The 24,476-nt window shown below is 42.7% G+C and overlaps 1 protein-coding gene across 16 annotated transcripts in view; it reads right to left on the reverse strand.

The window, feature by feature from the left end:
* TSNARE1 (t-SNARE domain containing 1) overlaps positions 1-24,476 on the reverse strand; it is a 452,764-nt gene that overhangs the window by 274,420 nt on the left and 153,868 nt on the right. For all 16 annotated transcript variants that reach the window (XR_008436580.1, XM_053974698.1, XM_053974688.1 and 13 more), the window contains one exon: positions 20,078-20,147. Coding sequence is in view for 15 of the 16 variants with exons in the window: in XM_053974698.1 (XP_053830673.1) it covers positions 20,078-20,147 (70 nt within the window). In the remaining variant the exon portion in view is untranslated. The remainder of the gene's footprint in view (positions 1-20,077; positions 20,148-24,476) is intronic.

Genomic DNA, 24,476 nt, shown 5'->3' on the forward strand with positions numbered 1-24,476 from the left:
CAAATTGTTTAATAAAAAAAAAAAAAAAACTTTGGGTTATATGCGAAGCATGAGGTGAAGAAAATTCAGAGGAATAGTTTTACCACATTCCAGTACCATGGAAGTACAGAGGTTTTTCTCTTAAAACTTCTCCTCTGAATAAAACTGGGACTGGGGCTGCTGTGGAGCCAGTCTTAAGGCTTTATAGGAAATAAAGGATTGTGATTTTTTTTTCTTGTTTGTCCTTATTCTCACCAATCTGGATTTCAAAAGCCAGAGTTTAATGTTCCACCATACACACAGCTCAGACTGCACATCCACATGGTAACAGCAAAAAACTAAAGAGGGCAAAATGATTAAAAAAGGATTAAAAATAATCTGTTCATTGTTATTTTGCATATTGAGTAATCACAGCTGTGACAAGTAAATTGAATTAAAAATCACTCCAGTCCCTAAAAATCCCCAACAAACAAACCCACAAAATATCCTGAACCTACTACTGAAGGGAAATACAAATAATCACAAATAGTGTGCATCTCCCCCAAGCCCTCAGACATTTATGTATCAAGCAGCACCACTTTAAATGCTGAAAAAAAAAAATACAAATGGCTGCATATAAACATCAGACAATCCCCAGGTGAGCAGACACCTGCCTATAGGTGTGTGCTTGCTCAGATCTTACGGCTCCAGTCAAGGAACCTTTTATAAAACCAGTCATGTGTTATCACAAAGAGCTGAAGTATCCATGAAATCAGCATTTAGTTAAGAAAGTCATACTATGTGATCATATTAGATCACAGAATCATTGAATTTTTAATGTTGGAAAGGACCTTTAAGATCATTAATCAACCAGCACCACCACCATGTTCACCATTAAACCATGTCCTCAACTGCCATATCCCCTGGTTTTTGAACATTTCCAAGAATGAAGACTCCACCACTTCCCTGGGCAGCCTTTTCCAATGCTTGACAGCCCTTTACATGCAGATTTTTTTCCCTAATACCCAACCAAAAGCTCCCCTGGTGCAGCTTGAGGCCATTTCCTCTCATCCTGGCACTTGTCACCTAGGATAAGAGGTTGGCACCCACCTCACCACAACCTCCTTAGTTAATTGTAGGGAGAAGTAAGGTCTCACCTGAACCTCATTTCCTCCAGGCTAAACATTCCCAGCTCCTTCAGCTGCTTCTCAAGAGACCAGATCTTCGAGCCAGCAAAATATTAAGAAGAGTGTCCCAGAAAACACAGCAAATTCACAGGCTTAATAAATAAGGATGCACAGGACACAAGGAAGGCAGGCCAGAGTGTAAATCTGCTGCTGCATCCGCCAACATGGAAAGAATCGAGCTATAAAAGCCATAGGAAAGGTCATGAAAGAAGGGAGTGATTTTTATTAAGTCTATTGATGAGAGAAAGAAGGGCCTGAAAAGAGCAAATATGATGCTTATGGGTACAAACAAAAGGATGGTGTCAGCTTTCCGTGTTTTATCTGACTTCATTATGTACAGCATTCTTTGGAAGCCAATCCTGTTCTTGTTTCACCCAGGAATTATTCCGAGTTTGTGTTTTCTAGGCATCTTTGCAATTTTACAATCATCCCACACTGTGCCAAGGGTAGTTTAAAATGTCATATGAGGTTCTTTACTCACGTTATTTATTTATTTTTTTTTCCCTGGTTTCTCTGAACACAGTTTTGTTCCTGCTTAGGCAAACTTTGATTTCAGCTAGGAACTCTATCCCTCCACGAAAGCAGAAGGCAATGGGGGAAAACAGTGAGCCGTTCACACGCTCATCATAAATCTCTCCTCTCTCACAATAAACAGTCCGTCATGTTCCAGCTCCCCCTCATGCTGATGATTTTCCCACTCCACAAATGCCAGATTTAATGCCTCCTTCAGCTCCTACTCCCCTCTTTGTGCCCTCATCTGCACCATCATTTATGAATAAAAGGCTGCCTGGATCATCATTTATTAAGCTCCCACATTTTCTCCATAGGTCCAACAGCTCCTGCTGATGTTAATAAGACTCTGTACAGAGAAACCTCACAGAGGGATGCCACACCAGCAACTCTGGAGCCTCTCACAGAATGGTTTGTGTTGGAAGATCATCTAGTTCCAATCCCCCTCCATAAATTCTCCTGTCCAGGTGTTCATCAACATGCAAAAGCAGCAGATTTGGCCATGATCCAGCCAGGAGGGTTCCTGGTGAACTAGTCAGAGAATCCTGCATTATACAACAAAGGGAGCAGCTCTTTGCACCGCAGCTTTATTCTCACAGCTTGTTTATTTTAAGCCAAATCAGCACTGAATTATTTCTTCATGCTTTAGAAGATAGTAAGAAGTTAGAGCTGAGCAACAAAGAATTACATCTTGATTTTGACCCCTCCAAAATCTAGGGAAAAGATCCACTTGAATACAGTGCAAGGCAAAATCCCCCATGAGCAGCAGACCTGTAAATAATAGAACCACACTCTGTGCAATTACCAGCAATAAATGACTTTTATCCTGGGTGGCTGTCACCTGCCTTGAGTCCTGCAAAACGTGGAGGGAAGGGATGAGAGAGGCAATCCACCAAGGTGCATTTTTTGGGAACACTACCCATCTGCACAGGAATAATCTCCTTTTGCTGAGCAGGCACAGAAGCTCATGCATAAACCAGATCTTCCCAGCCCTCTCCATGTCGCAGCCCCTGCTGAATGCAGAGAGGGAAGCAGGTGCTGCTGTGGTTTTGTGTATGTTATTTGGATGGGTAGATTGGGAAAATTGCTTGGACCAGTCTAGGGAAAATGCTCTTTCTCTGAAAAGGAAATCGGGGCAACAGCAATAAAGAGATGCTCTGGATTTCTGAGTATAACTATAATGATAATTAATTATACACTTATAGATACACTTATTTTACACTTATATACACTTATTTTAATTTTTTTTTTTTCCTACTACACAATGACTCTGTGGCCCAGCAGCTGGATTCAGGAACATCCTCACAAGATAATATAATGTGGTTTGTTTTTAACCAAATATAAGTGTCACTGACAAGCACAAGCATCCCTTTTTTTTCCTCTTTATTCATCATTTCGCCAGTTGACAAGTGAGTACTCACTACATACTCCTTTCACTTCTAAACAATGGACAAAAGAAAAATGGTCAGCAGTCTTGAATGAGAGAAGAGCCCAATATTAAAATATTCAATATATAATAAACTTTACATACCAGAAATAGAAAATTAGGTGTATAACTGACTATATATTGTTGCTATCCAAATAAAATTATCTCTTCATTAGAATCATGGAAAGGTTTGGTTTGAAAGGGACTTTAAGGATTGTCTAGTTCCAGCTCCCCTGCCATGGGCAGGGAAACTTCCACTGGAGCAGCTTTTATTCTTACATCTGTTACCTTTATGTTGAAAGCTGGAGCAGAAGGAAACCTTTCAGTGGGAGCAAAAACTGCTGCAGCAGGACCAGGAACTGCAAGTGCTCTGTTGGCCACAAAACTGTGTCCCTGAATGGGTGTTTAAATAAATGAAAATCTTTTTTTCACTTCATCTTTTTCCATGCCTCAATTTATGCATCTTTCTAACAGACACATCAACACACAAGACACTTGAAAATACAAAAAAAAAAAAAAAAAAAAACCAAAGTGATTATTTTATATGGATAACAAGATAACATGATGTTTTATATATTTATTTAGGAAGTCTGCGTAGTGTACATAGACACACATATATATGTACACACCTACATAAATAATTTATCTCTAATTATGTATCAGGAAAAAAAAAAACAGGTAAATGCTAAAATAATTCTTGTTGGTTGCACTGCTTGAGCAGAAAGAAAATGAGCCCCAATGGCTTCATAAAAATTAGGATGAAACATAGCTGACATTTCCTTGGCTGTGACTAATAAGCACTGAACAGCACAAGTGATGTGCACTGGAGCACTTCTCCCTCAGGCACTGGCCAAGGCTCTGAGTGTGACTGGGATTACTGGGTGCCAGCATCACAGCCCATCTCCCAAATTCTCCTGGCTCAGCATGCAAAGTGAGCTTGGATTTGGGAAGAGATGGGATCCAAAAGCCCACACCTGCCTATACAGAAGAAATCTCAGTGGGAAGTGATGCATTATTGGAAGTGGGTGGGTTTGGGAATGAATTTTGTGTGGAGTCTCAGCTAAAGCTGAGATCAGCTCCTGGAATTAGGGTGTCTCATGTTCTAGCCCCTCGGCCCACAGGCTTGGACGCATGAAAATACTCGACAAATATTGTCCTGTATATTTTAGCTTCTCTTCCCTTCCATAGCAATGAGCCATGAGGGATTTCCTACAAGGCAGGACAGGGAAAAGCAATCACCCTGAATTCCACCACCTCTATCTAAAGCATCAATCCATCCCTTGCTTCTCCAGGGCTGAAAGGATCCTTTCCCTCCTCAGGCTGTGTGCCTGTTACAGGAACTGTGTTGGCTGACTGACACCTGCCTGGCCTGGTGCCCAAAAGCATTTCCAGTGCCACGACCCAACCTCTTATCCCAAGAGCATCAGTCTCAAATGGACCTGCCTCCCACCAACCCTGCTGTCCACCCCTTTGTCCAGCATTTTGCCGTGTTAAAACCAGCCAGGCAGCTCAGGGGGTGCACACCCAGCCAACAGCTTCTAGAAGAGCACTTTTCAAAGGTTTCTTTTTATTTTTCTATTTCCTTATGACCACATTTTCCATCCCTCATCTTCCTCCCCTAGGTACAGACCTGCTATGGCACATAAAATGCCAGAGGCAGCCATGCTCTGCTGTAAAAACAGATGCCTTTTTAATTGTCCATCTCACAGGCATAATTGGTGGAACGAAGAAACACATAAAATAGGCTGCAGCACATGTGTCAAGGGAGGCAGCTTTCCTCAGCTGCTGCGAGAGGAAAAAAATCTCCCTCTCTCTGCCTGAGAATGTAGTAATTTACACAGATCCACTCAAATTCACTTTTCAGGGCCGTAATTAGCATGTTCTGGTCCTGTAATGCAGCAACCTTTACCCTGTGACCCTGCTGTCTCTTTTTATGGCTTGTTAGCAGTGTGGTCACTCAGGCATAGCCAAGAAAAGCAGATTCATATGGAGCCATGGGAGTGCTGCCATCGTGGGATGGGAGTGCCTGGGTAAAGTGCATTTCCTCACCTACTTAAAACTAACATTTCTTACCCTATTCCGAGCATTTCTATGCAGGAGAAAAGGTTATTACTTTTTTTTTTTTTTTCCCTTGTCATTTGCTCATTGCAGGAAACCTTTTCTCTTGTCAGCTCAGTCATCTCTAGAATTAACCAGGATGCACAGAGCCTGAAATCCCAGGTGTGTGGGAAATCATACTCAATAAAGATGATTAACAACCACAATGCTGGTAAAAAAAAACGATTAAAAATTTAAAAAAGGGTCATGGCTTCTTCTTATTTAAACTTGGTTTGGTATCTGACTTTAAACCTTTCATAATAGACTGCTCCCCAACTTTGTGATTAATTCACTGTAGAACCTTAAAAATTCACAAGGCTTCTTTTTTCCAACTGTAAAATGAAGAAATTAAATTAGGACCTAGGTTTTCAGCATTTCTACTGAGGCTTTTTAAATGCCTGTTGCTATAGTACTGTGAAATCTTTTTACAAATGAGTCTGAAATATTACCAGCATTCCAAGAGGTAATTACAAAAAAAAAAAAAAAAAAATCACTATTTTTTCTTGTGTCTTTTACAACCTTTAAATCTGGATTTGTAATTGAAGTGCAAACTGACCTTTATAAACTGTACAGCATCACTAAAATACATTATTCTGCAAGGCTTGGGGGAATTTTCCATGCTCAGCAATTCAATAATCTCACTTGCTTTCATTTCTGCTCTCCAGACAATGTGACATAGCTGGATTTTCCTTCTTACTCCCATGGCAAATCAAGCAGGAGAGACTGAGGAGCTTTATTAATGTCATAATCTAAATCTCCATCAACTTGCTGCTGTCACCTGTTTTTTGGCAAATAACTCAGCTGTCTTGCCCACCTTCTCAAACATCTCAGCAGTTAATACCAACCCATATTAAATCCCATTTGCAATCTGCTACCTCAGAAGGTTCAGTGGTCTATGTAGAAAAATGATCCATCAGCACCAGCTGAAATAGCTGGGATGATTTTATCTCTAACCTGGCTGTACAATAACACAACTGCAGTTGTGTGCAGTACCATGAACACAGCCAAAAATTTCAGGCACGAGGCTTTGCTACAGGGTAGTTCACTGAAAGGGAAAAAAAAAACAGCTGCACAGAGAGCTGCATGTGGGAAAATCACTGCAGGAAGCTCCCAAAGCAGTGATTTCACAAAACTTTCAGTTCTTGGGAGCCCATCCACAGACAATCACTTGAACAGTGCCCAAAGCCCCGCTCTGCCCCAGTCAGCTCTGCTCTCTGCAGTACAACCCCAGCTTCTCCTGCTTCAGAGGGGTTTGCATTGTCAGGGCTGCAGAATCACAGAATTCTACTTGGAAAAGATCCCTTAAATAATCAGTTCCAACTCTTAACACAGCACTGCCAAACCCACCACTAAACCACATTCCCAAGTGCCACATCTGTGTGTCCTTTACATCCCTACACGGGATAGGGACTCAGCCACTTCCCTGGGCAGCCTGTTCCATTCTCGATAACGCACAGTTTTTCCTGATATCCAATCAAAACCTCCCCTGGCACAACTTGAGGCTGTTTCCCCTTATCCTATGGCTTGTTATGTAGGAGAAGAGATCTCTCACCTGTTTACAACCTCCTGTCAGGGAGTTGTGGAGAGACAAGGTCTGCCCTGAGCCTCCTTTTCTCCAGGCTGAGCCCTCCCAGCTCCCTCAGCTGCTCCAGACCCTTTCCCACCTCCATTGCTCCTCCCTGGACACATCCCAGCCCCTCAGTGTCTTTCTTGTTGTGAAGGGCTCAGTAATAAACCCAGAATTTTTGGTGTGGAATCTGCACCTGTGCCTGCAAGGCTCTAATTCTGCTCTCATCCCCTACTTTCCACCAGGGACAAATCACTGAAAAAGTGACACCAATTTGCCTCCCTCCATCCCTCAGTCAGCATTCTCTGTGTTGATCATACAAAAACTTGTGCCACCCCTTTTTTTTTTTTTTATTTTTTTACACTTTTTTGTCAGTCCCCTCCATCAGCTTCCTCTGCAGCCCTGAGGTCCTGCACAAAGCCATGCTCAGAAAAACATCTAGGAGGAGAATTTTGACTCAAGGGTGGTACAAGCTCACCAGATCAACTACATTCTATTTTTGGCCATAGCCAGGATTTTTCAGTTTGCATCTCCTGGGATTCAGGAAAAGAAACAAAAGCTGCTGCTCCATCTCCTGCTGCTGTGTTTGTATTTCTCCCCAGGTTTTGCCTCCAAGAAGCAAGACTGGACTCCAGCCATAATCACCTCCTCTCAAGGCAACAGATTTTTCCATTTTTTGCCCAAAAGGAGGTATATTATAATTTATAACACCCTCCAAAAGGGTGTTAGACAAAACTTTGGCACACAGGGTTAACATTTCCTGCAGCTTAAAGGAAAGAAAAGGAGAAATGCTGCTGAAACAAAACACTGTTGAATGCTGTAACAAGTTTGCTTTGTCTGCACCTTTCATAGCATCATTGTTGCCATGGGACCAAGTGGCAGAGCACTCGTGGCCCTCAAAACTCAAAACCACTCAAACTTCATGGAACTGTTTACTGCTGCAAAGAGCAGGGATTCAAGTGTGCAGTTTAAACCTTCTGTAATTATTTACTGTATCAATACTAAAAAAAAATAACTTCAAAAGGAGGTTGAAAATTCTCCCTCAGCTAGTTTAATCCCTAAGGATGTACTCTGGGGAAGTAAGATTTTTTCTTTTTTTTTTTTTTCTATTCATTATCTTCAATCTAGAATTTAAATTCCCATTTTGTGACACTGCAATCTAGGAAAGAAGCATGACATTACTTGTTCATTATTCTGCAAGACTGAATGCATGAAGATCACAGGATCCGAGCAGGGAAAGTCTCCATGTACAAACTGCATCTGTGTTTTGTGAACAAAGAATATGAGCAGACAGCAATATAAAATATCCTGGTAAACACATATAATCCCCTCCAGGTTTTAATTATTTCAAAATAAAACACATCTTCTTGTTGAACACTTGACCTTCAGCTTTGTTATTCAAGAAGATGCTGTGGACCCATGGCTGATCACAGTTATTTTCTGGAGTAAATCTACTAATTCATATGCTATATGGCAAAAAGTTGTGACATTAGTAGCAACCAGTCAATGTTGCATTAAAATAAAATCCTTTCCTTTCCTTTCTTTCCTTTCCTTTCCTTTCCTTTCCTTTCCTTTCCTTTCCTTTCCTTTTCCTTTCCTTTCCTTTCCTTTCCTTTCCTTTCCTTTCCTTTCCTTTCCTTTCCTTTCCTTTCCTTTCCTTTCCTTTCCTTTCCTTTCCTTTCCTTTCCTTTCCTTTCCTTTCCTTTCCTTTCCTTTCCTTTCCATCTTTTCATTCCCCTTTTCTATTTTCTTCTTTTTTTCTGTTTTCACCTGGCATTATCCACTTTTATTTCTCCAAGACTTTTTCACAAAGACCATCCTTATCTGCCTTACCCAGTTTCACTTCAAACAACGCAGGAAAAGGGGTTTAAACCAAAATCCCCAACGAGTTTCTAGCTCTAGTGCAAGGTGTCCCTGCCCAGGGCAGAGGGTTGGAACTGGATGATCTTTAGGTCCCTTCCCACCCAAGCCATTTTATGGCTCTATGATTTCCCTCTGACCTCACAGTAGTGCTGAACTTGGAAGTGTTATTTACTATTGTCTTCCTGTCTTCCTTCCTTCCTTCCTTCCTTCCTTCCTTCCTTCCTTCCTTCCTTCCTTCCTTCCTTCCTTCCTTCCTTCCTTCCTTCCTTCCTTTCCTTCCTTTCCTTCCTTCCTTCCTTTCCTTCCTTCCTTCCTTCCTTCCTTCCTTCCTTCCTTCCTTCCTTCCTTCCTTCCTTCCTTCCTTCCTTCCTTCCTTCCTTCCTTCCTTCCTTCCTTCCTTCCTTCCTTCCTTCCTTCCTTCCTTCCTTCCTTCCTTCCTTCCTTCCTTCCTTCCTCCTTCCTTCCTTCCTTCCTTCCTTCCTTCCTTCCTTCCTTCCTTCCGTCCTTCCTTCCTTCCGTCCTTCCTTCCTTCCGTCCTTCCTTCCTTTCCGTCCTTCCTTCCTTCCTTTCCTTCCTTCCTTCCTTCCTTCCTTCCTTCCTTCCTTCCTTCCTTCCGTCCTTCCGTCCTTCCGTCCCTTCCGTCCCTCCCTTCCGTCCTCCTTTCTTCTCTTTCCTCTTCTTTCTTTCTTTCTTCTCTTTCCTTTCTTTTCTTTCTTTCTTTCTTTCTTTCTTTCTTTCTTCTTTCTTTCTTTCTTTCTTTCTTTCTTTCTTTCTTTCTTTCTTTCTTTCTTCTTTCTTTCTTTCTTTCTTTCTTTCTTTCTTTCTTTCTTTCTTTCTTTCTTTCTTTCTTTCTTTCTTTCTCTTTCTCTTTCTCTTTCTCTTTCTCTCTCTTTCTCTCTTCCCCCACTCAAGCAGAGCAGACCTTCCAGAGGATGCCTATTGCTCCAAAAGACATCCTGCAGAGATGTGGGATTGCTCAGCCACAGCCACAGGTCACAACAAACGCCGCTCTCCCATTGCTCCCAGCTCTACGGGCAGCACCAGGCTCAAAGGACAAACCAGACCTTACACAAAGCCAACACAAGGATTCCAGCAATTATTATTACACAAAGCCAACACAAGGATTCCAGCAATCTTTAGCATGTCTGGGTTGCTGTGCCAGAGCCCTGGAGGAGCCCCTGGAAATGCTCAGCCCTGACAACTGCTCACTCCTCACGGGAATCCCTAAACAAAGTTCATCCCACAGGTCCCTCCGGCCAATCTACATCAACTGTGTGGCTGAATTTGGAACTGATGGCATTAAACCCACCATAAACAGGCAGTTGTCCTATCCCCCCTCCAAGAGGTATTTTTTTTTGGCCTTAAAAAATTTACAAAACTTGTGCTTAACCAGAGGGAAGAGGCTCCACTCAGGATCTCAAGTCATTAGATAAACTTCCTGCCTGTGGATATTTCAACCCAAATATAAAATTATTTGCCCTCTGCAGGCTATGCTAACAGAATGTGATCTTGTCTTGCACTTTCTATAACTCTGCGGGAGGAGAGAGGCAAAATATCTGAAGCTGTTTTGTTTTTCAAGGTGAGGGAGGATGATTTTTTTCTCTGTTCCTTGAAACAAATTTTTAACCTAATCATATCCCATGTTTCATTGCTAATACATGAAAATGTCAAAAGATGTAAACCCCAAATTAAAAAGCTACTATTTTAGTAATATTAAGAAGGAAAATTTGCATACTTTTTAATGATTAATCTCAGAAAGGCTTTTGAAAAATTAGCAAAACTATCGTGGTGGCCCGACATTTAATTCTATTTATTTTCTTCCCACTTCTGTCACCCACAAAAAAAAAAAAAAAAAAAAAAAAAAAAAAAAAAAAAAAAAAAAAACATCAGTGTGAAATCAGCATTTCCCAGATAAACATCTAAGAATAAATTTATGAAAAAACCCCAAACATGACAATATTTTTACACATTGCAGTATCCAGCCACACTTCTGGTAAAGTAAAATTTTCATACTACAAATAGAGCGCTCACTGGGGGATGCAGCTGGCTTCCAAAATGCAAAACAGTGGAGCACAGAAGACAAGGGGGATATGGGGATAATGTGAATGTCTCAGAAATTGATAGCTGGGTGGTCGTGGAGCCAAGCAAGGATTGTTGGCAATAATATGCTGTGAGAAAGAGAAGGATGTGGCTGCAGAAGGGGCCATGCAGAGGTAGGGCAGCGCTCTTCTGGGAAAAATATCCCTGTTCTGGCTCCTGGAGATCAGCACAACTCAGCACAGTGTAGGCACAGGAATCGGGTTGGGAATGGAGGACAAATTCTGGAGGGGATCAAGGCCATCCAAGACCCCTGAAGGCTCTGACAGGTCTAGAAGGACAGGCTGTGCATGAGAAGGGATCTACATGGAAAGAGAGAAAATAGCAGGGAAAACTTATCTATAAAAGGTAACCCCGTGAAGCCTGAGCACGGACACACCCCAGGATCCTGGACATCCCATCAGCTGGATCAACGCTGGAGCCAGGATTGGTGATCTCTCTTTCTCCTTCTCTTTAACCGTTTCCCCCTATGTTTAATTCATCTCTTTTCCTTTTCACCCTTTCCCCTTATCCAAAACCCACTGCCTCTTGCTTAGACAGGGTGTCAGGGACTAATTTATACTGATTTCCATGCTAAATGTGCAATTTACTAATGAGTCTTTGTGAGCTTGGGTGGGTCCTCTGACTTTTGCCATTCCTTTTGACCACAAGTATCCACAAATCTTGGGTGTTCCCTTCCCCTTAAGGGTGGGATGCCACAGGAGCAAACATTTTTTTTTTTACCTGGGGCATCAAAGTGGGGAATGGGGTGAGGAGAAGGATTATTTTTCCAGTAACTAGTCATGGGCAGAAGACAAAAAATCTTCTCATTGTTTACCCAGATCTGTGCTCCAAATGGCATAAAGACCACAGGACACTGCTGCAGATCCTTGGAGCAGGTGTGCAAGGACGTGGGCTCACATAGTGGTAACTTCTCCTGCTCCTCATCTCCCTTGGAGACCTTACAGCCCTGGTGTTCAACCAGCTGGACCTAAAGCCAGTAGGCAAATTTGCAAACTGGAGATGGAAACAAGGATATGTGGGAAGGCTTGGGCTCCAAATCAACGCAGTTTTCACCAGCAGTGAGTGTGCTGTTCTTCCCTTGACTCTGCAGAGCTCTGAGAAGGAAAACCAGGGTGTCCTGGTGGACAAGAAGCTGTCCATGAACCAGCAATGCCTCTGTGGCCAAGAAGGCCAATGGGATCCTGGGGTGCATTGGGAAGAGCATGGCCAGCAGGTGGAGGGAGGTGATCCTGCCCCTCTGCTCAGCCCTGTGAGGCGCATCTGGAGTGCTCTGTCCAGTTCTGGGCTCCTCAGGACAGGAGGGACATGGAGCTCCTGGAGTGAGTCAGTGGAGGAGCATCTCTCTTGCAAGGAAAGGCTGAGGGAGCTGGGTTTGCTCAGCCCCAGGAAAAGGCAATTGGAAAAGGGACGTCCTCAGTTTCTGTAGTATCTGCACTGAGGTGTCAGAGGATGGGCCAGGCTCTGCTCTGGGGGGCCCAGCAATGGGACAAGAGGAACAGGCAGGAACTGATCCCAGGAAGTTCCACCTGAACGTGAGGAAGATCAACACAACCCCCTGTGGTGCCTTCCAGCCTCCCTCAGGCTGTGATTTTCTGTGATTCTCTCACCCACCACTGCGCTGAGGAGAGGATAGAAACCATAAGCTGAGACATGAAAGCACTAAAAAAGTACTAAAAAACAGCAGCAGCAGCAGTAAGAGACCTTCAAGAGATTATTGGTTATCCCCCAGATGCCACCATTCCTTGTCATCTCCTGGAGAATCCATCTCTTGCCATAAAAAATCATTGCTCCATTACAAAAGGGTTTGCAATTCCCAGCCTACATCTCCAACCCATCCTGATGTGGGAAGACACTTTTGCTTTGACCAAGGTTTCTGGCCACCGCAGAACTCTGGCAAGGACAATTTTGGGAGAAAAACACTGAAAAGAAAAACTTTGCTGACAGATTGATTTGTAGTGGCCATTAGAAACTGCTCGAGCATGTGAAGGGATACTCCAAGGACCTCTCTAAGCAGGGCAGGCAGTTCAAAAGTGTATGAATTTATCATCATTGGAGGATTCTGCAGTTCATCACCAGCTTTTGTAATTTATCACAGGGATGTCACATATCTGGAGCTCTGGGATTCTTAAGGGTGAGATCTGTCACATAAATACAGTTATTAAGGCAGCAAGTGTATTATACAGTTAAATGCAAATGTTGCAATCTGGCAACCCATTTTTACTGCCAAAACCTAGAAGGTTTTTCCTGTCAGAAATTGATGCCAGTAGCGATAAATGGGGGATAGATAAAGTTAATCCGACTGCTTTGAGTTGAACAGGGAAGGTATTACTTTGAAGGGTTTAACATATTAACAGAATCAAAACGACATTTCAAAATATTTATGGAAATATATTTTTTTAAGCTTCTACAAGCAGTATAACAAAACCATATAAAACATTATTAAATTCTACCCTTAATTAAACATGCTGACACTTAAAAGCTTCTGTCTGATTTACTTTAACAAATCTTCTTTCCGTAAATTATGACTTTAAAACATCATTCTGCTCTAAATGGATCTGCATTCCAGAGGAATCAAAATCCTTTTAGCAGATGCTTTAAAAAAAAAAAAAAAGCTATACCTCCAACTTATCAATCATAATGGTGAAACAAGAAAAGAAGAAGGAAACAATACACATAAATGATAAAACTAACTGAGGGAAAAAAGCCTTTACTGTTCCCTGTCAATTAAGAAAAGCTGAGGGGCATGGATCCATCCACCTCTGCAGCAGGTTGGTGAGGCTTCAAGCCATGAGGAGAACTATCCAACCTCCCTGGAGTACTCAGAGGAACAGGGGAATGTCCAAAGGTCACCTTGGTCCAGCTAAGGTACAAATGACCCCACAGCTCCCCCCAAAAAGAGTTATTATGTTTCTTAGTGTAATATGAGTTAGGTGGGAACAAACTGAGTCACCTCAATAATTCACCCTGAAGGTGAATTACCAGTGCCAGTTCCCTCATGTGAATCAGGGGGCCACGGAGTGTCACTTGAGATGTCCCAGTGTGCCACCACGCCTAATGCTGCCATTTCAGAAGTGAAAGAACTTCCGCAAGTCTTGTGCCAAAATTGCCAACCTGTCTAGACACCCTGGGGCACCCCAACAGCTCCAAGAGTCACCAATCACATCCTGGGCTGCATCATAAGAAAGTGTGGCCAGAAGGTCAAGGGAGAGGGTTCTTCCCCTCTGTTGTGACCTCGTGAGACCCCACCTGCAGTGCTGTGTCCAGCTCTGGGGTCACCAACATCGGAAGGATGTGGGGCTGTTGGAGTGAGCCCAGAGAAGACCAAAAAGATGCTCTTTTTGGTTGGTGCTCTTTTTGGAGGGTTGGTGCTCCTCTGGTCTGGAGCCAGGCTGGGAGAGCTGGGGGTGTTCACCTGGAGAAAAGAAGGCTCCAGGGAGACCTCAGAGCCCCTTCCAGAGCCTAAAGGGGCTCCAGGAGAGCTGGAGAGGGACTTGGGACAAGGGATGGAGTGGCACAACAAGGTAGAATAACTTTGAAGTGAGAAGGGCAAGTTTAAATTGGACATTGGGAAGAAATCCTTGGCTGTGAAGGTGCTGAGACCCTGGCACAAGTTTCCCAGAGAAGCTGTGGCTGCCCCATCCCTGGAAGTGTTCAAGGCCTGGATAAGACTTTGAGCAACCTGATCTAGTGGAAGGTGTCTCTGTCCATGAAAGGGAACTACACAGTCTTCAAGGTCCCTTCCAACCCAAACCATTCCAAGATTCTCTGACCTTGCCAGGATGAGCTGAAGCTTGACAGAGTCCAGAGACCAAGAAAGTGTAGGCACCCACCTTTAGGTTCTTATCCATAAGAGGGTGTAACAACCTGTGCCAAGCAAGACTCACAGATGAGTCCAGTCTGTCACAAACTTAATGATTCTACCCTGAATGTCAACAAATGTGTCAAAAATGTTTCTACAAATCCAGCAAAGCACCTCAGACTGAGCCTGAGATCCCTGAAGAGCTTGTGGCTTCAGTCTTGGACAGAGATGCCTCTCTTCCCAAAATCTCCCCAAACTGACAATACTTCACTCTAGGCTTCCATCAATTTTAGGGTGGCAGAATAAACTGATTAACTGATTTTACTGCTCCTGAAAAAATCTGCTGGCAATGATGCAAATTTCCTGGGGAAGGGTGAGGAAGATGGAATTCCCTTCAATCCCAGTAAAGAATATAGCAATCTATATGTGCATGCCCAAGGTAAAGTGGTGAAGCTAATATTTGACCAAAAAACAGGTAAGAGCAGCCACACAAAAGCTGCACTTTCAGCCTCTTCCAGGACTGTTGAGTTGGCTCACCCTGAAGCAGCTGAGATCACAAACTCAGCTTCCCCACTTGGGAAATGCTTTGAAACTCCTCCTGTGGCCATAGGAATTCTCTGCCATGCACTATTCTAACCAAGATTTTGTATCAGTTCAGTCAGAAAAGTAGGTTTGTTCTCTCACACTGTACAGATGTAGAGCTGAGCCCTCCCTGAGGTGCAAGAAAAAAATCCTATGTATTTCTATAATGTGCACTTTAAAAAAAAACTTAATGCCAGTGGGAAAAGTGAGGTGAAAGCTAGAAGTCTTTTTTTTTTTTTTCCTCAAATCAGGAGAAATTAACACTTTTTTTTTTTTTTTTTTAGCAAATCTCATCAGTGCTAAAAGCCCCAAAAATATCCTTCTTATAACTCCTCCTTAAACAGGCAAATTCTTCTGCAAGTGACTAGTGAAGGATGCCAAAATCCTTCACGGAGTGAAGACTCATGGGCCACATCCCAGACACACCTGAAAATGGTGAAAAACTGCGATTGTGACTCAATGCTCTCATTCCTCTTGACGTTGCAATGACACAAGATCAAATGTCCAAACTCCTCCCTGAGGTGAGCAGCGCGGAAGCCTGGTTTGGAAAGCCTGGAGCACTTCTGTAGCCACCCAGCCTCCAACAAAAGGACATCAAGGACCTTTCATTACCACTTCAAGCTCAGTTTCATGGCTTCCAGGTAGTCAGCAAATTCCTCTTGCAGCCTGCATGGCCACTGTCATTTTCTTGAGATCACAATAAGACAGGGTCAGGTAGTGTGAAAATGAAAGACTTTAAATTTTTTTTTTTCTTCTAACACACCTCTCAGAGAGCACTGTCCAGGTTAGAGGGAGGCTGTAGGAACCCAGGGCAAGGGGAATATCCCCCTGTCTGCCCTGGGGTGCTCTGACTCCCAAGAAAACTCTGACTTTGACCCTCATTCATGGAGAAGGCCTCCAAAGCTTCAAAGTAAACTAAAGACCACAAAAGTGTGAAATAGATTGTAAGGATTGTAGAGAGTATTTTAGTATGTCACATGGATAAGAAATTTAGGTTTTAGGATTTTTTAGCATAGGTAGATATGTATATCTTGTACTTGTCTTGTAGATAGGTACAAGATAGAGGACACGGGGTGTTGTCTCAAGTTCCTTTCTTCTTTCTTCTTCTTCCTTCTTCTTCTTGAGTTTGGGTAATATCTTGTAATAGGGCAGAAAAATTCGCATTGTGGGTCTTTAAGAGTCAGTTATTGGGTTAGAAAGAGACACAATATAAGTGTCACTTCTTATTTGGGTAGTTTAGTTTTTGATTAGACTTAAAAGTCCTTGCAACATGAAGTTGTTAGGCATTTTTGTGCTGTTTTCCTACATGCAAAGTCTGAGCGCAGACAGCGTACTAAAGTCATGATAAGATAAGAATAAAACAAGAACCTAAAGACCGAAAAAGTCCTGTGCATCTACTTTTCCTAACAAAAAACTACTTCAAGAGAGTTTCCCCCTGTCAGGGGAGCCCTCAAGGAGTTGCCCAGCGTAGAGCCCACAAACTCACAGAGACTTTAATTTCCAGCCACTTTGTGGAAGATCTTGGGAGACCAAAGAGCTACACACCAGTCAAAAGAAAGGAGACTGGTTTTCACTGCCTTTTGGAGACTGCACTCTACCTGGGTGTTTAATTTGATTTCCCTAAATTAAAAACTCATTACCTTCAGTGCCTAAAGTTGGAGAACCTCCTCATCCCACACACTCTAGCTGAGGAGGCAGATAAATGCCTTGGAAGCCTGGATTATTAAACCAAAGGTCAGAGAGAAAACGAATCAGTCGATTTTTCCTGCATCACTAGAGAAAGCCTCAGCTTTGCCTCCTGGCCTTAGCTCCTCATCCCAGCTCCCTGCACCTTTTTTCCCTTTGCTCCCACTCCCTTCCCAATTAATCCAGGGTCAGTTGCATTCAGCCAAGAGCTTTGTTTGGGCATTTACATTTCACTTGCCAGCACATCCAGCTCCAAGCATGCAGCCCACAAATATTTGTGCTGGCTCTGGGAAGAGCTTCGACCAGGATTATTCATTTTGGGTCTGATATATTCCCTGCTCACAGCAGCAACCAAGTCTGTCTCACTGACTAGAGCTGGCACTCCATGTGGGATGAACTCTCCCAAATTTACTTGCCACGGATACAATCCTTATTCTGAAAGACTCAGCTCTCAAAAGCAGAGAAAACATTTCAGAAAAGGGAATAGACCAATTTGACAGTCAGAATCCTCCTCTCATCTGATGCCTTTGTGAGTGGTGCACTCAGAAAGTCTCCCTGAATTTGGCAAGGAAGCAGGTAACTTTGGGGTTTTTTTCTGTTTTTTCAGGACCCTGCAGCTAGGTAAGCAAACACTTCTGCAGTTTACTGTCCAAAGTAATGTCCTGTGTGGCAGAACAATTCATCACTAATCCCTATTCCCAAATACTCTGCCTTCCCTCATCTGCCTAATTTTAGGCAGCCTCATTTTAGGCAGAGTGACAGCCACTTAACAAGAAAGTAGAAACTGTGGCAATTTTACTACTTAGATACCCAAAACCATGATGGTTTTCCTAACAGCCAGGGCTATAAACCTGCCAAATGTTCCCTCACAGCTCCCATCTTCAAAGCTAGAGGGTGTTCAAGGAGAGACATGCATCAGCCTCTGAAGGAGAGGGGTCAAGTGGCAGAGGAGGAAGATTAAGCCATGATTTGCAGCCGTGGAAGCAGAAAGCACTGCCCCAAAGGTCTCACCTGAAGAGCTGACCCTCCTGAGCAGAGATCTATGCAGCCCTGCCAGCTCTAGTGATTCATGGCACGCTGCTTTTTGCTGGTGCAGCTCTCAGGAGAGACAAGCAGAAGTTCTTGTAGAGCACTCGAGGCTGTTTGCCTGGCGATGAGAAAGGGGGGCAGTGGAAGAACACTAGGGCAGGGTGACAGGAAGGGAGGATTGAAGGGAAGGGAGCTGTTGGCCCTCCTCAGCAGAGCACCCTGGTACTGCTCTGTATAGAGATACCAGAAGCCAAATGGGAGAAATGGGAGAGCCATTAGACCATGGGGAGAGGGGATGAACCAGGAGACAGCTGGAGAAATTCTGGGGCTGGTGACAGGGATAGGGAAGCACAGTTAAAATTTTAAAAACCTGCACTTAACTATCTGGACAATTAACCGTAATTCTGAGATCAAAAAATAATTAGTGCAATTAGTGCCTTATGCATCTATTTATGTAACTGCTCAGGAAAGAGGAAAATTATCTAGACATGTTTCTGGAGTGCTCTGAAGAGTCGAGGAATTGATTCTTTAATTAAATTTGAAAAAAATTAGTTTAGGAGAGCAAACACAATATCTGCATGATACAGAGTCTTTTCTGGGTTAAGGATCTCCAGCAGGTATTAAGGTGCTTTATGCTGCAAATAATTTTGTACATGTAAACATCTTTCCTGATTGCATCGATCTCCACAGGCTGACTTTTTACTCTTACATCCTCTCCAATCTCCTAAATTTACTTTCAAATATTCTGACTATTACCATTACTATTTTTAATCCTCTGGTTTGCAAAACAGGTTATATGTGAATTAGGGCAGATCTGATGCCTTGATGAAAGCAATGGATTGGAGAGAAAAGGAGAGACATTGCAAACAGGTCTGAGAGTTTATATTGCACAGAGAAGGTCAGTCAAGTCCATCAGGCAAATAAAGAAATAAACCCCAAATTCTCCTCTTTCTTCACAGCCAAATCTCAGCAGGAACAGCAGTCACACACACATGAAATCAGAGACATATCCTAAACAGTTGATTTTTGACTGCAAGCTGCTTGAAGGAAGGCACCTTTAATAAATTGTGCTACATTTGGAAAAGTCATTTGAATTCTGCAATTAGCACACGTACAATGAGAGCTAACTGTGCGTGTTTGTGTGTACACAGCTCTGGAAGAGGGAGTTTAATGAACTGTGTCTCCTGCAACTGCAAATCAAGTTTCATTTTGTCAGTGCTGTGCCACGTGATGCTGTGATGCAGCTTCCAACGCCACAACACAGTTTTCCTCCCATAAAATATCCTCTCCCTCTTTTATTTTTTTCATAGAATCATGGAATAGTTTGGGTTGGAAGGGTCCTTAAAGATCTCTTGGTTCCAATTCCCCTGCCATGGACACTTTCCACTATCCCAGGTTGCTCCAAGCCCCATCCAACCTGGCCTTGGACACTTTCAGGGATGGGGCAGCCACAGCTTCTCTGGGAAACCTGTGCCAGGGCCTCACCACCCTCACATGGAAGAATTTCTTCCCTAATATCCAATCTACATCTACTGTCTTTCAGTTTGAAGCCATTTCCCCTTGTTCTGTCACTACATGCCTCTGTCACAAGTCTCTTTCTCTTTCCTCTTGGGTCCACGGACCTTGGCCAAGTAGAACTGGGGGGTAAAAGAAAAGGAACAAGAAAAAAACTACAGAAACATCTGTTTTGGTTTAACTCCAGCCAGCAGCTAACCTCCCACAGCTGCTCATTCACTCCTGACTCGCTGGTGGGGCCTTGACTCTGTGTAAGAGCTGCTCAGCAGTAACTAAAATATCCCTGGATTATCAACGCTGCTTTCATTACAAATCCAAAACACAGCCTCATACTGGCTACTGTGAAGAAAATTATCTCTCTCCCAGCCAAAAACAGCACAGCTTCCTACTCCAGCTTCACTTTAAAAATAAATAACCACCACCCCCAACAACAAAAAAAAAAACCAAAAAAACCCAACAAACAACAGAAAAATAACACCTCCAAGAACCACAGAATGCCCTCTTTCACCATGGGCCATCTTTTCTGTCATCTCCACACCATTCTCTGCCACCTGAAACCAGCACAAGCAAAGCTTTATACGATCAATACACATCCTACCGCCATTCATCACCAAAAGGAATGGAAAAAAATGAAGTAATCCTGACAAAAAGGTGTCCAGCTATAATGAAAGGGTGGAAGGAAGGGTGAGGATAGATGAGGGGGAAAAATGAAAAGGCTGGGACAAAGAAAGATCTGCAACAATTTAAAACAAACTCACAGTCCATCCTGCAGCTCTTGAGTATCGTTCGAGGTCCCCAGCGATCGAAGACTTCTTTCCAGAGAGGTCACTGTCAACAGCAGAGAAAGAAAAGATAAAGAAGCAGCACACCTTTTCAGAGGAAGAAAAAAAATACTGGACCTTAGTTCAGATGTTTGTCTTTTAATTTCATTTTATTATTTTTTTTTTTTAATACAATTAAGTATCTGAACAAGTAACCAATGAGAGAAAGGGGACAACATCTACCAGTAGCCACAGAATGATAATTTGGGTCCTTTGGAAACATAAATGGTGAATCCATGTATAACATGCCATGACATGATGGAATATGACCCCTTGTCAGGAAAACCTCAGTTCCATGGACCTTGCACAGATCTCTGACTCTTCCAGCCTTGAGGTGACACAGAATTGTGCACTGAGCATTTCCAGCTGGAAAGGTGCCCCTGGTGAAGAGGCAAGAAATTGCATAATGACTGTTTATTGCTCTGAATAATAATTAAGAGGCAGAACACTGATGCCTACTCTGATATCTTCCATCTTCTTGTTCAAGACGCTAAAACTCAAAATGTTTTCTATCTTTCGGCTCAGAAATAACGGAAATGTGATTATATCCTGTGTTTGTCCTCCAAAACTTCTTGGGCTTTTCCATCAGGAGAAGAGAATACCCTAAAAGCAGTTGGAAGGTAGAAACACGGTTTGCTTTGTCATTTGCAATTATTTAAGAGTTAAGAAATATCTATATATGTGTGTGTGTATATAAAAGCAGACATCTAGGAGTGCTGTTGTCTTTTTCCACCCTTGAATTTCACTGTCTCAATTCACTTTCTAAGTAAGAATAGGTCACTGCTTCTGGACTTAGCACAGCCAGCAAGCAAAGCACTTCAAGATTTCCCACAATGGAACAGGTTAAATAAATTACATTCTTGATAGTCACATGTGGGATTTCGTTCAGGACATTTCCAATCGTAAAAACCTACAGCCCGTTATCAGTCACGCTTCAATATTTAAGGACAGAAAAAAGAACAGATTAAAAACATGGCTCAATTATTTCTGCAGAAATTTAAGAAATCCTCTGTTTTAATAACTCTACAGACTTGGACTTGGCCTGTAATTTTGAACAAGTCACTTAATTATATTTCCACTGTCAGACAAAATCCTCTCTTCTCTTTTGGGCTCTGCTGGCTTGACACCAAAAGTCACTAAACAGCATAAAAAGTAACTGATGTGCCTGAACTACGTGAATATGCAAAAAAAAACTTTGAACACCACCATATATTTCCATCAATGCTAGGTCTCAAGAACAGATTTTACTGCAGAGTTTGGAGATTCAGTAAGATAAAGCCTCAAGGAATTGTATATAACTGAGTTAATAATTATTTTTCTTTGCTGGAAGCACAGTGTTCTAAAGAATAAATTGGAAGTTTTCACTAATAACCATTTGCTACTGTAGAGGGACACCACTGACCCTGCAGAGATCTCATGAATACTATAATTCCCTCTTTCCCTCTCCACAATCCTAACAAATCAATTTCCCTTGGAATCCACATGCAGTCCAGTTCAAATACAAAATTTTGCATCTACTAAAAATACTTTTGGGTCCATCAATCCTTTGGGACAAAGCAGAGTGTGGTCCTTGGAGAATGGACAGCAAGTCAAGGTACAGACAGGACTTGTGTGGACACTGAATTTGTAAGAACAAGTTAATGTCATGCCTGCAAATCCAGAACAAAACCAGCAGCTACAGCCTCCATGAACCTTTCTAACCTGACCTGCAAAAATAAGGACAATTCAAAGTGAGTTTTACTGACACCTGCTTTGGAGAAGATTGGAGTGGGAAGCAGTTTTGCTACTGAACAAAACAGTTCTAGACTTCACAGTCAAGCCATTTTACACTGAGGCAAACCCAGCATTTTGTAAAACTTACAAAATGGTGAAAAGAATATGAGACATGAATGTGAGAGGTGAGGAAAGCATTCGTCAGATGAGAAAGTGACCTGAGATTAAGTTTTTATCCAGTAATTTTACCTAATATTCCAATTCAAAGACAGTATTTAGACAACTAAATAAATGTCAGTTGTCCCAAACTGACAAGATACGCACTCTGGAGGCACCAAAGATTACCATTTGATATGGCTCTTATGTCGAAAACAGCAGGACTAAAACTCCAACATGACTTTCCTGAATCTCAGGAAAGCCAAAAGTACCCAGGGCTGCATCAAAAGAGGAGTGGCCACCTCAGTGGAGGTGATTCTCCCCCTCTGCTCTCCTCCCATGAGACCCCACCTGGACATGCATCCTGTGACCATGGAGATGACCACAGGGCTGAAGCAGCTCTGCTCTGAAGCCAGGCTGGCACAGCTGGGATTAATCAGCCTGGAGAAGAGAAGCCTCCAGAGAGAACTTAGAGCAACTTCTAGTGCTCTAAAGGGGCTTCAGGAGAACTGGAGAGGAACTCTGGGCAAGGGCATGAAGTGATAGGACAAGAGGGAAAGTATTTACACTGATGTAGGACAGGTTCAGATTGGATATTGGGAAGAAATTCTTCCCTGTGAGGGTGGGGAGGCCCTGGCACAGGTTGCCCAGAGAAACTGTAGCTGCCCCATCCCTGGAGGTGTCCAAAGTCAGATTGGACAGGGCTTGGAGCAACGTGGGATAGTGGAAGGTTTCCCTGCCCATGGTAGGGGAATTGGAACCAAGTGATCTTTAAGGTCCTTTCCAACCCAAGCCATTCTATGATTCTATAATTAAATCTGAGCTACTCTGGGCTAAATCTAACTTGCTTTGACCAAGAATGAATTTATCAAAATCTCTGCAGCTCCTTTGCTGGATGTGGAAAATCTCTCTCAATGTCCCAGTTCTGGTCATGTGAGCAATAGTTTTTGACCAGAGGAGCAAAACATCAAGCTCTGCTGGAGGGATGTGTGAAGCCATTCTTAAAACAGGAATCTTATTTTAAAAGTCTTGTTCTTTTTGTTATTAAAAGGCACGCCCTAGTCCATTCACAAGGCATCGGTGATGTTGGAGCTGCACTGATTTACTACACAGAGAGCTTGGCCCCCAGTTGCCTGTGCCATTGCAATCCTTAAATCAGTGGGGGGGATAAGAAACCATCCTGAGATGGCAATGGAGACTCTATCACGCCTGTGGGATATGGAAAAATCCTTTGCTCAGCGTTTAAGATCGAGGCAATGGGACTGCACATGGCACCAACCAGTTATGGGCAGTCATTAATGAGTCAGCAACAGGAATTAGAGAAGCAAGAGACCCATTGGAGAGTTCAGGTTCTCCATCTGGCCAGCACAGGCCTGATTCCTCCAGTACATCCTCCACTGACCAGACAAGATGCACCAGAACAACTCCATTTAGGAGTGTTATGTATTGTACTTATTTATAAGATACTCACTAAGAGGCAGCTAAAAGCTGCACATGAAAAGAAATGCAAGATCTCGATAAAAAAAAAAAGAAAAAAGCCATAAATGAGACAAATTCAGGCAGTATTTGAGCTCCTTTTTGTGACCTGATAAGAAAAATCAACTAAACGAAAAAAAGACCCAAAACATGAAAGTTGCAAAAGTCAAGGCACTATGTGACAAACTGGTCTATTGGAAGGTGTCCCTGCCCATGCCAGGGGGTTGGAACAAGATGACCTTTAAGGCCCCTTCCAACCCAAACCATTCTATGACTCTATGATTCTATGAACCTTCCCCATTTTCAGCAGGGACAGCCCCAAAAGATTAAGAGAAAGAAAGCAGATGCAAAAATTAGGAAAAATCTCCCGCTACCCCTTCAGACTTTTATAAGAGATGGCATTAAAAAGTGTATAAGTTCATGACCTTGCAGCAGAGTGATCCAGTAGCAAATAAACAGAACCAGCTGTCCTGGCTAAAATTTTTGTTCAACAAATGAGGAAGATTTCCATTTTCATGGCAGAAAAAGGGAGCAGGAAGCATTTATAGGTGAGAATAATCACAATCAACTCAGAGCTATAAAATCCCCCTTGGTCAGGAACCAAGTCCTGAAGTGCCCAAGAAGAATTTAAATCACCCCAAAGGCTCAGACTTCTGTAAAAAGAATAAGGACAGCAAAGAGGGACAAAGCACACAGTGTTTATTACTTCTGCAGTGTTACTCAATAAAATTCAATGGTGCTTTAAAATCCTGGTACAAAGTTGACTTCTTGTTTCATTAAAAATAGTCATTCCCCCAAGACATGAAAGGTATTTCTGAGATTGGCCACAACCTGGGATTTTTAGAATCTAAACAACAAAATCATAACATGGCCAACTCCTGACAGCTTGGAACAGCCTGGCCAAGGAAGGGGTGAAGTCACAATTCCTGGGAGTGTTCAAGGCACTTCCCAAGGTTTAGTGGCCTTGGTGGAATTCAGTCAAAGCTTGGAC

The sequence above is a fragment of the Vidua macroura genome, chromosome 1, assembly GCF_024509145.1.
Source record: "Vidua macroura isolate BioBank_ID:100142 chromosome 1, ASM2450914v1, whole genome shotgun sequence".
Classification (NCBI taxonomy): domain Eukaryota; kingdom Metazoa; phylum Chordata; class Aves; order Passeriformes; family Viduidae; genus Vidua; species Vidua macroura.